General features: G+C 43.0%; 2 protein-coding genes across 2 annotated transcripts; both read right to left on the bottom strand.

Annotated features, from left to right (window-relative positions):
- Positions 1-46: 46 nt before the first annotated feature.
- On the bottom strand, positions 47-7,616 carry tspan5a (tetraspanin 5a). Its single transcript, XM_037477919.2, has 10 exons — positions 7,227-7,616; positions 5,503-5,553; positions 5,027-5,173; positions 4,763-4,933; positions 3,937-4,062; positions 3,760-3,807; positions 3,140-3,256; positions 2,991-3,052; positions 2,337-2,377; positions 47-2,251 (listed from the first exon to the last, which is right to left on the bottom strand). Exons 1-9 carry the CDS (start codon positions 7,305-7,307, stop codon positions 2,365-2,367), a joined length of 816 nt encoding a protein of 271 aa, XP_037333816.2. The 5' UTR covers positions 7,308-7,616; the 3' UTR covers positions 47-2,251; positions 2,337-2,364.
- A 1,636-nt stretch (positions 7,617-9,252) lies between these two features.
- Positions 9,253-10,900, bottom strand: LOC119223206 (uncharacterized). Its single transcript, XM_037480375.2, has 2 exons — positions 10,436-10,900; positions 9,253-9,698 (listed from the first exon to the last, which is right to left on the bottom strand). Exons 1-2 carry the CDS (start codon positions 10,719-10,721, stop codon positions 9,283-9,285), a joined length of 702 nt encoding a protein of 233 aa, XP_037336272.1. The 5' UTR covers positions 10,722-10,900; the 3' UTR covers positions 9,253-9,282.
- Between the last annotated feature and the right edge of the window lie 764 nt (positions 10,901-11,664).

Consider the following 11,664-nt stretch of genomic DNA (forward strand, 5'->3'; position numbering starts at 1 on the left):
TGCTGGTGTTTTTTTTAACAATACCGAGACCTAATGATATCTCAGCAACACTTGAGGAATGTCTTTTAATCTTGACACAAAAGATGAACGGATCATTCTGACATTTACAATGGCACTACTGCATACATGGGAACAGACAGAATTTGAACATTTATTCCCCCCAGGTGGCCAACCTTCACACTGTACAAATTTCGGCTGTAGTTTATATTTCAATTAAATGGTGGCAGCTGTATCGTCAGCAGCGACGGACCCCTAAGACGCCGCATGACACGTGTGAAGTGAAACAAACCAGTGGATGGAAAAACAAAATGTTAAACAACTCAAGTATGCACATTTCTTGTCAATATATTTCATTTTAATTGGTATTAAAATCAGTCCAATTCCAACATGACATGAGATGAGGATATTAGAGGAGGTAGTTACATGACAGTGTTTGAGATACCATGTGATAGTTTAGTATGTAGAAGTGGTGAGTGACACTAGTCTGCCTCTCTTCAGCGCCATCTGACAAGCAGCTTCAGTAGTAAAGCCTCTTTTACATCAAATGTACGAGACAGATTCAGTATCAAAAACAATACTGTATGAAACAAAACGGGTGACGCATGCTTTGAGCAAATTGTTTACTGGTCGGATGTGCGTCATAATAACAGGTAGTTACACTTGATCTCATTACAAGTCCAAGTAAGGGCAGAAATGTTGAAGATAACACTGAACCTATTCTCATCTCACAATATGAAGAAGTCGAGATGAATGCCTTGCTGCTTGTGTTGGAACCACCATGCTATGGAACCTAGTGAGTGAAACTTCACCTGCTAATCAAGCTTATAACCAACATATGACATGACAAGTGGGTTAAAACTACAAACGTGGATCAAAACTTCAACATGTTTTTAAAAAAAAATTGTTATTTCAAATCTTCAATATTTTAAAAGGTGAACTAAGGGGTTAACTCTGAGTGAGAGACTGACTTCCTACTGGCTATAAAATGATAGTAGGACCAGGTTGCCTGTGCTACTGCAAGTTTTGGTACGGATGCTAAAATAAAAAATGAATTGAAAGATTAGTTCAGATTTTTTTTCCACTCTCTTCATACAAACAGCATGGCTCCTCTCCAAACTCATGAACGCAAAATCCCTTTCAAAGTCCGGTGGCAAAATAGCCTGTGTTTCACAGACCTAGCTACTCGATTCAGGCAAACTGCAACAGTTAAGGGTCCAGTGTGTAGGATGTAGTGACCTCTAGCGGTGAGGTAGCAGATTGTAGCTTCTCTTTCATGGTGTGTCGCAGTGTGATGGCCTCCTGGTGGAAGTCTCTCCAGGGTTGGTTTGTCTTTTCTGTGCTACCGTAGAAACATGGAGGGGCCTATCGAACCTCGTTCTGAGCTAATCAAAACACAGCAATACTTTTAGGTAATTATACATACATGAAAACAGTTAGTGCTGTATTCCATTTCTTGAAATATTGGGTAGATCCTACACACTGGCCCTTTAAAGCTTCATAAACAATGACTAGATATTTTCCCTCCAAATAGATATGGGCACTATTTAAAGAAGTAATGATTCTAGAAACCAATAAGTGTTTCAACATACAGACATCACTTATTAAATGTATCATATGGACATAGACGTAATATTCAGTAACACAAAAAAAAACAAATTTTGTGTTTGTGTTTGCTTTTCCAATTTGGGATGAAAGTTTTTTTGCAAACAGTCCGTTGGGGCTGACCGATGACAACTACTAGCAGTTAGTGTAAGCTGTGTGATGAGTGCATGGAGTGCGCCGTAACCCACCAAAACCCTTTGTGTTTTTTGTGAAAGAAAAAAACGTGACATATACGTGACTCCTTTCAGTTTCTTTACTCGGCCAACCCGAGGCAGAGAGGGAGCAGAGGGGAGGTATGCAAAGCAAGCAGCTTTAAAATGAGCTCGTCCGACTGTTCTGGAACACACACACACACTACATCACATAATGAGTTTAGCAGTGGAGTGGCATTTCCACAGTGAAAAATACCGATCTATTATCAAAAAGATGTATCAAAACTCCTACTCTCTACACGTCGCTATCAAAACCGAGCGACTCGCATGTAGTGCATGTTTAACCTTCCTCTCCAACGACTCACACAGTGTTATATACAGAGCGGTTCACGTAGTAGTGCCTCAGAGAAAAGGTGCTGGTTCGGTGAAGAGAAGCAGTTCAGCAGATCAGCGAGGTCGTCTGAAAGGTCCTACGGCGATGTGTTCCAGATCCCGAGCTGACCACACAAGATCAAATCAACATTATTGATAATTATGTTTAGGTTATCGGGTAGTTTACCCAAAAAGCCATATCTAACCTACCTGTTAGAATTGAAATGCCGCTTCAGCATCAGGTGAAGAAACTAGAAGAGAGGAGACAGATGCTCTTCAGTAAAGCTTACTTATGAAAGCAAAGGGAGAGGACAGGGCTGCATTGAAGACAACTCGTAAAATACGGGACAAACCCCGTCCGTATTTGAAGGGGCGGGGAGGGGGGAGGGCAACCCTAACTGGCCGGCGAGTTAGCTTGCTGTGGCTAACCAGAGGCAATACCAGCGGCTCAAAAGACTTTTACAAATTGTGTGTCACAAGCTGTTGTGTCGTGGTGTTTTTACCCCTGTTACAGAGTGTTTGTTGTGGTTTATTCATTGTTGTTTTTAAAGTTATAACCGCGACTCCATCTCAACACACAAGTAGCTCCGACCGCTGCACGCTCAGCGATGAGGCGTAAAAATGAAGATGCTTACTGTGATGCGGCGTCAGCTGCTCACTATCAAGGCTTCTAAACAACTGTAAACTTACAGTACAAAACTAAACTGTGGTGCACATTAACTGACTGGTGTGCACATGATACATACATATTATTAGAATGTTTGAAATCAGGCAATGACAATTTACTTCAAATTTAAAAATTTGGGAAGAAACAAATGGGTGTAAATCCAGGGGTCTGAAGGAGGAAGCATGAAGTATTCTCACCAGCTGGCCTGCACAGCTTCGATGTCACTCACTAGGTTTTGGGCCAAACAAATCCCAAAGATCTGTGGATGAAAAAGAAAAGGGTAACCTGGGATGATGCTTTTGCTTTTTTCCAGGTCATCCTTGTGGGGGGGGGTCATGCAACTGGCCTGCAGGAGTGCGACTCCGATGAAGATCCCGGCCACCAGGGTGAGGTTGTCCTGCAGCCACTTCTCAAACTGCGGCACGCAGCCCTTCACGTTGATGTAGTCCTTTTGCTCTGAGTCCTGGTCAACACAACCTCCTATCATCAGCCTCACAGGTTTAATTCAAGATGTCGGAATGAAAATGCTTTAAAAAAACAATCCACGAAAAGGACCCTATGTGTTCTTGTTTAGCACGAAGACTGGATCGACTGTCGAATACTGCAACAATGAGACTACATTTGTATCTGCATTTTTAAAAAAAGCTACTGAGAAGAATATCTTTGGGGATAAAAGTTCTAAAAATAAATATCTAATTTAGTATAATTATTATATCAGAGATTTCCTCACTCTTTTATTTCGAGAATTGTTATTAACTTCGTCCCCCAAAAGCAAGATTTAGCTTAAGTAAAATGAAGCACGTTTGTCAATTTGATCCACATTTGACCTGCCTTAAAATCCTTTAAGGTCAAACTGACAACCCATAGCTGAAATTCCAATTAGGAAGGATGAAATATGACATTTTCTAAATGAATAAAATGTAGAAGGGGCAGAAACGAAAGAGGGAGGGCGAGTACGTTGCTTACTGGTTTAGCTCGAATGTCGTATCCACACTGAGTGTTGATTACATCCTCCTGGAGACAGAAAACACAGCATGCTGATTTCACAAGCAAATCCCAAATTAAACCTCAGAGATGCATAAAGAGAAGTCACAGTGAGCCAGGTGCTGTGTGCAAGCTCAGGTTTTGACAGTAGAAACGTACCGCTGGGTCCTTGGTGCAGCAGGAGAAGGGAACGCCGCACTTTTCTCGACTAGGATTCCCATCGGTGCAGTTAAAATAGATGTTCAGGTTCCAGTCGTCTGCTCCAAACGCACCGCAGCAATCCCACTGAAGTAAGACCGGAGAAACCCTCACTGTCAAACTGCCTCCCATCACATCAGCATCATATTACAGTGTGCAGTTCGATCCTTTAGTGTAGTCAGGGATGGAGTTCAAAAGGGAAGTATCATAGCTTCTGGGCAGTGGTGAAGGAAGTTCTTAGATACTTCACTTAAAGTACCCATGCAACAACGAGGGGGGAAAAAAAAAGTTTACTATGCAGGAATTTCTGGCAAACCAACGTGTAGACTGTGGGGAAATATGTGGGTTCAAGGCATAGTATTAGGTAAAATAGGCCATGTTTATTTTTTTGGAACAGAAGTTACCATGTTAGGAATGAGGAGTGAAGTAGAGACGCTGTATACGCTACAGACTTGTCAATCAGGGTGTAGCCCCTGATTTTATGCTCTACTTGACTCTAAATGGGCCGTAGTGAAGAGGACTTGAAATGAGAGATTTCTATAATTTTCTAAACAACTGGTGTGTTTCCCCAATTGTGATCAGTAGGGTGAACTTTTAAGACACTTTTGGATCCGCTTCACTCGACAGAAGCAGAAGTCTCTCTCTGGCTCGATGAGCCGAGGAGGAGCCAACTGTGACTGGTGTGTTTACAATCAGTGACCCAAAGATTCCAGCACAGTGTACCCAAGTGAGGTTATTAAGTAAATGTACTGTCATGTCATTTAAGGATTGAACTGGAAGGACGTACGTATTCCTGCGTGAAGTCGATGAGGTTCTGCAGATCGATGTCGTCCCGGTACGCCCGGATGTTGTTGTTGATGAACAGGTTGAGCTGGTCTTTAATCCAGTCCTTAAAGACAAACGCCAGGACTCCCGTGGTCAGCTCCAAGAAAAAGATAATCCCCAGAAACACGGAAAACTACGACAGGAAAGGCCCGGCGGCGATACTGTAAGTTTACCCATCATGCATCATTGTACTTTGCAAATTGGAAGGTCTCATCGTGGAACATACAAACTTGAGTAGAAAGGTGTTTTCCCGCAGGGCTCCGATGCATCCCGCAAAGCCCAGAATGAACATGACCCCCCCGACCACCATGAAGAGCCACACTGGGTCCAGACCCCCCAGGTCTGTGATGGACGAGATGTTGGACAGAACCCCCTGGAGGGAAGGGACAATACAAAGTCTACATTTCAACACCTATTTATACCTATAGATTTAAGAATGAACTGATTCGGTGAGATGGTTCTTATTCAGAATACCCCGAGTTAGATCAGATACATAGCTAGCTACTTAACAAGGATACAACTGTGCACTGTGCAAACATAGTGCTGGTGTTTAAAAAGATGATGTTCTGTGCCTACGGTGTTGGGCCCAGTCCTAAAGAATATTAAATGGTGCTGCTTTTAATAGCAATAACATGGAAAAGGGATAATCAGCACACAGCCTTTTATATGACGTTTTCAGCATTTCGGAAAGTCTCTGCTCACCTTCTCACTCCACGCCCACAGGCCGATGCCCACCAAGGCCATGCCCAGCAGCTGCAAAACACACAGATGTGATCACGCACAAGGACACTACGGCAACTCACGTTGTCTCTGTGGAGGACGGCAGAGCGGTTTATGTTCCTATTACATAAAGACACAGATGCTGATTCAGAACCAGGACTTCTTCCTCAACATTATATCACATATGAAACCTCCAGGTCTAATTATTCTTCTGCCTTCCCCTCTAATCATGTTTATGCATGCACGAAAAGGCCCCACTCTCATTTTCATTCGAGATATCGTGGTATGAATCTTTTGTATTATTCATTTATTGTGGTCTACGTCTCTTTGTGTTGCATTGTGAATCATTTCATCTGCAGTCAGCTTTCTCAGAAGCAGTCATGTTCCCCACCTTGTACATTTCACATTTGTACCTTGAAGAGGTTCTCTTCTTAAACATTTTGAAATGGGATGGACAAAAATGATGTATTTAGAGGACCACTAATGTGGGAGTAGAGGAACCTGTGACAGTTCTTTTACTAACATGTGATGGAGATTGTTAGTTACCTGAACTAACTTGACAGGCAGATTATAATCGGATCAAAAAACCCTCATAGGAGCCTTAAAACCGGTGCCACGTGTCTACTGGTTTTTCAACGTACTGGTTTGCCCACGCGTTTGTTCTTCTAACAGCGGCAGATGTTGTCTGCCTCGGTCACCTGATTCGTCACACATTCGCAAACATATTGCTGAAAATGTTGCATCCCATATCCATTGCAGCGATTAAGATTGCATAAGTGAGCACTACATCACCGCCACGTATGAAGAAATACATAAAAGAACATACAATTATTAAAAGATTGCCACAACCTGGATTCGAACCAGGCAAGTTCTTCTGCTGATTTGAATTGTTGTCATGAAATTGCACATCGTCAGTGGCAAGAAAACCTTCTGGTTCAGGGTGAACCAAGACAACTGGTTTTTGGGGAACACTTCCAAACATGTGTTTGGATACTTTTTCTTGCCACTGACGATGTGCAATTTCATGACAACAATTCAAATCAGCAGAAGAACGTGCATGCTCGGTTGGCCGACGGCGTAGCGGCCTTACGACGTATTGTTGTTTTGCTCGACTGGGTTCGAATCCAGGTTGTGAATCTTTTAATAATTGTATGTTCTTTTATGTATTTCTTCATACGTGGCGGTGATGTAGTGCTCACTTATGCAATCTTAATCGCTGCAATGGATATGGGATGCAACATTTTCAGCAATACGTTTGCGAACGTGTGACGAATCAGGTGACCGAGGCAGACAACATCTGCCGCTGTTAGAATAACAAACACGCACGCGTGGGCAAACCAGTACGTTCAAAAACCAGTAGGCACGTAACACCGGGACCACTCACACGAATGACATCACCTCTTTATAGACGTGTGACGTCATGTCAAGTAGGCGCTGTATTCCACACAAGTTGAGCTGTCCCGGTGGGTGTGATATGAATGATTAGCCGTGACTGAGCGGTCATTACTCCAATGGAAAAAGCCGATTAGCTGTCACTGGGGCAATAGAACCACAATATGGCGCGCGGGTATTGATTCGACTTCTATGTGAATATGAACGATGAGATGAGACGGCGATCGGGGCCTTCCTCGCGATTGGTCCGTGGGCTCAATAACCGAACTGAACCAGAGAGAGGCGCAGAGGAATACAATAATAAACCTTCTCACCCAAAACAGGATGTTGAATCCGAAGATGAAGTATTTGATGCAGCAGCTGACGTCGTTGCCTTTGTACTGATTCCCCGACATGTTTGAGGGGAGGAACACGGCCTGCTTTACAGGCTTTGTGTGCGGGGTGGAACAGGTTCAGCGCTGCGGGGAGGCATTACCACCGGGTCCGCTTCGAACCTTCTCACAGCCGGCTGCCAATCCGCATCGGGAGCATGTCGCCGGCCCCTGGAAGCGTGCACACGCGGAGTCGCGGAAGGTGGAGAGCGGGCGTAACGCGGGAATCCGCAGAATAAAAAAAGATCCGCTATTTTCTGGGCGAATTGCGCCTGGAGGAGGCGTGCCGCTGCTGCGGGAGCTCGTCGACGATTGGCTGGAAAAAAAATCGAGCGACTGAAGATGTAACCAATCATGTTCAAGGAAAGATGGGCAACTTCCTGTGTCCTAAATGGTATAGGCTGTAGTTTAGACCTGAGGGGTATTGCACGAAACCCGGATATGGGATTAAGTCGGGCTATCCAGGTTATCCTGGAGGAATTTAGCTCCGACTTGGTTGCACGAAAGCACGTTGAATTAAACGTGGCCAAGTAACCATGGCGATTTATTCTTTGAAGCTAGCCTGCTCCAGACCAGGCTAAGAGCCAGGCTAAGATTAACCCTGTAGCCTCATGTGTTAAACCAGCTGCCGCTTTGACCCGAAACAAACAACGTTATTCCGTTGGTTTCTGAATGCGTTCTGATTTAGTAACATGCGTCACTTGTCATAGACTGCTGTGGGACTTTCACTTTCTATAATAATCCATGTTTTATAAATGCACATCACTGATTCAGCTTCTTCCCTGGAGTTTGTTGTGCTTTCTCACCTTGCAGATCTCCATAAATGATAGTCCTTTTGGACCCTGGTCCTGACTCCTCCCTAACCCTTGGACACCTACTGCTAGGGTGCCCCCCCCCCCCCCCCCCCGTCCCTTGAAATACGCAAAGGGCTGTAGTGGAAGGTAAACGCCATTTACGCTCCTCTGGAATTTTGGAAATAGCTTTTACGCACCTGTAAATAGCGTTTACCCACCTCGAAGTGGCATTTACGCACCTCAAAGTTCCCCGTACCTTGTATTCTTCCGTTGGAACAATCCAAAATAAATTTGGTGTCATTTTAAAACACCTAAGACCACGTTGCATATTGTTGAACATATAAACGCTGTAGTCTGAATTATTTTCATCTGCGCTGTATGGTCTGTGACCCTCCAATCAGTGCCCACAGTGATTGGCTGAACTGCTTCTTAGACCCGCCGCATTGGGACCTTGCCCCGAGTCCAGATGAGACATGCGTATGTGCAGGAAAAACATATTGTGCGCAGATATATTAATTTACAAATAATACTGGGTGTATTCCATGTTTCAAAAACAGAAATAGACACATATTGACTATTTGTAAAATTTATTTTTAGTATAATTTAAAAAACATCATAATCTATGTTTTTTTTTTATTGCTCAAAGTGGGGCCATGCCCCATTGCCCTCTATGGAAAAGCCGCCACTGTTTTTTAGCTTAGCTGCTTAAAAGCGTGTTTAACTATTCTTTAATTGGCTACATATTTTTGTTTCTCTGAGATTTTGAGAATTTAAAAAAGAAATATAATGTTGTAGTACAGTTACTCACTTTATACACTGGAGGCTCACATGATGGGTAAACTGCTTTCTTAATCTGCTTTCTAAACCCTATGGTTTAGTACAGTTTAGTTTTAGTCTTTCTTCTCAGAATGATCAGAATTGTATTGTTACTTGAAATGACCAAATTATCTTATGGAAATGCTTACAAACCTTGAATTGCACATTCATTTCATACGCTCATTTCAAGTAATGCCCTAAAGAAAAAGAAAATACATATAACAAAGAAGCAGACAAAGAAGCTTTATTGTTGTTTAAGTTTTGTCCATTTCAAAGTTACAATACTTTACCTTCCCAATTTTGTTATGAAACATCCACTTTATCAGCGGTGGATCGGATATGTTTGACGAAAAGGCGTAATCATCCGGACCCTAGCAGCGGTCACATTGTTAACTGTGGTGGGGGTGTGACTGGTAAAGCACCAGTAAAGGTTCTCTCAGGGAGCCTCTCTTCAGACAGTAAAGACTCTGTGTTAGGGCTTCATGAAGGACCAGACTGCCAGTCTCGTCCGTGTAACGCAGCTGAAAGCCCACCACCTCAAGAGGCTTCATAGGCATTACAGCTGACACATCAAACACATCATATCCAGATGAAGATTGCTGATCCAGGGATAGTTGTCTCTCCTCCATGGCGGGATTCTCCACCAAAGTGCCCTTGAAAGCTGAGGCACTGTGCAAGGCGACAGTTATACTGATGGGATTGGGGTGCAGTGTCTTCCTGTACATAACCAGCTCTGCAGCCAGCATAGAGGGGTTCAGGCCGCTGGCATTGAACCAGATCCATCCCGAAGGAGCTTGATGTGGACCTGGGTGATACAAGGAATAAAAAGTGAGGGTACATATTTGTTAAGACTTCAGGACAAGGCTCTTAATCAAAGGATCTCGGGAATGTGTTTTTTTCCTTTAAAGGTTCTGTGTATGACATTATACAACTACATGAAATGCTCTAGACCCTAATAATGCAACAGCATTCAAAAAGGTGTTACCAGAAAAAACATTTTTTTCTCATAAAAACAAGTTTATGGTCTTAATCTCTAATTTGTGTTAATTCAGTTAATTATGGTCCATTTAGGGTCAAACAGACCATGAAGCAGGGTCTGCTTTAGGGGGGGTTTACTGTGAATGACAGGTTGCCGATACATCGGGCGTCACTGCATCACTGCTGCGCATTTCAAATATGGTTACACCGTGGCCATGCTGAACAATGATCTCTTTATAGCAGCTGTACACCAATAAGTGAGGTCACCTTAACTACATCCACTTCTTATACACAGCTTGTTTGCGTTCACAATACTATTATGACGCTGATGCTCAACATGCTCGGCAAACCCAAGAAATTGAAGATTTTTTGAAAAACAAAATCCCATTCAAGTCAATATAAAACGGATAGAGTGGCATTTTGGGGACGCCTAACAGGTTGCCACAGAGGCCAGTGATGTGGCACAATTGAAAAGGTTTCATAAAACTATATACAGTAGTTGTAATTATGTGAAGAAAAAGTTAACACATTTAAAACAAATGGCATTTCATTTCAAATCCTTACCAACTACACTCCGAAAACTCTGCACCACCGTTCCATCTGAACCCCCAAAGTCCTGATTCTCCAGTGAGTCCAATTGCTGATAGATCCCTCTCATGTAAGGATGTGGCTTGGCCTGATGACTCGCAGACACTTTATTGATATGTAGCATTTCCAAAATGTCTTTGTTGCGCCTCTGGTCGTCCTCTGTATCTCTGCGATGATCCATCACCAGCGAACCTGTGACAGAGAACAGCAGGAGGAAGACAAGCGTTATATCAGAAAATCCAAAACAAACTCCTCGGAACATTCTGAGTTCCGATTATTTCCAACCAGTCTCGTATGATTCTTTATCTGCACTTCTCTTTCTTTCAAAGTGCAGTTGGAATTTCCACTTGACAGGCTATTGTAACAGCGTGGTCCCTGATAGGTATGCCGGAACCACAGGGGCTGTCAGGACCCGGTGAACCCATCCCATTCTGAAGCTGAGGAATGTTTCTTTTAACAAGCACCACCAAGGACTGCACTGAGCCACAGTCCTGCTACATCTGGGCTGATGCATGGTCCGCTGAACAATTAAAATCCTATTACAATTACTATCTATTTGTCTTTCTATTTATATAGAAACCTGCCACCATTTAGCTGAGATTGTGGTCAAAAATAGAGTATAGGAAAAGATAATGCTAGCGTACATTCAGTGAACCTCATTCTCCAACGGTCTCCAGGCAGATTAGCAGATTAGATAACTACAACTGTGCCGCTGCCGAATTACAGAACAAAATTCCAGGTCAACATCAGTTAGCTGTGTTTGCCAGCCTACCAAACGTTGCTGGTTCTACAAATATGAATCAAAGAGTTGGCTTTAAGTCTTACATGTTATATTCTGCATTACCACTGCTGATTCTATGGTATTTGGAATGACTGATGTTTTCTCGCAAAATCAGAGTCTGAATCCAAGTCTTAGCCACAATTTTTTGGTTGGGAAATTAAGTTTAATTTGATTAAAGTTGACTACGGTTTGCTACAATTTACTTGAAGAAACTAGATTTACCACCTTTTAAAATGTAAATTACCACTATAAACCCCCAAATCAAGACTACATATGATGTATAGCAGATGTTACTAACTGGCGGACCGGGGTCCGGACCCAGAAGCCGTCCCATCCAGACCCGGACCAAAAGCTAAAAAAAGACGGTTATGATTTAAACGTGACACTGGTCGTCTTTACGGTAGTGGCTTAAAGCACAGGAAAA

This window comes from Pungitius pungitius, chromosome 1 (assembly GCF_949316345.1).
Source record: "Pungitius pungitius chromosome 1, fPunPun2.1, whole genome shotgun sequence".
Lineage (NCBI taxonomy): Eukaryota > Metazoa > Chordata > Actinopteri > Perciformes > Gasterosteidae > Pungitius > Pungitius pungitius.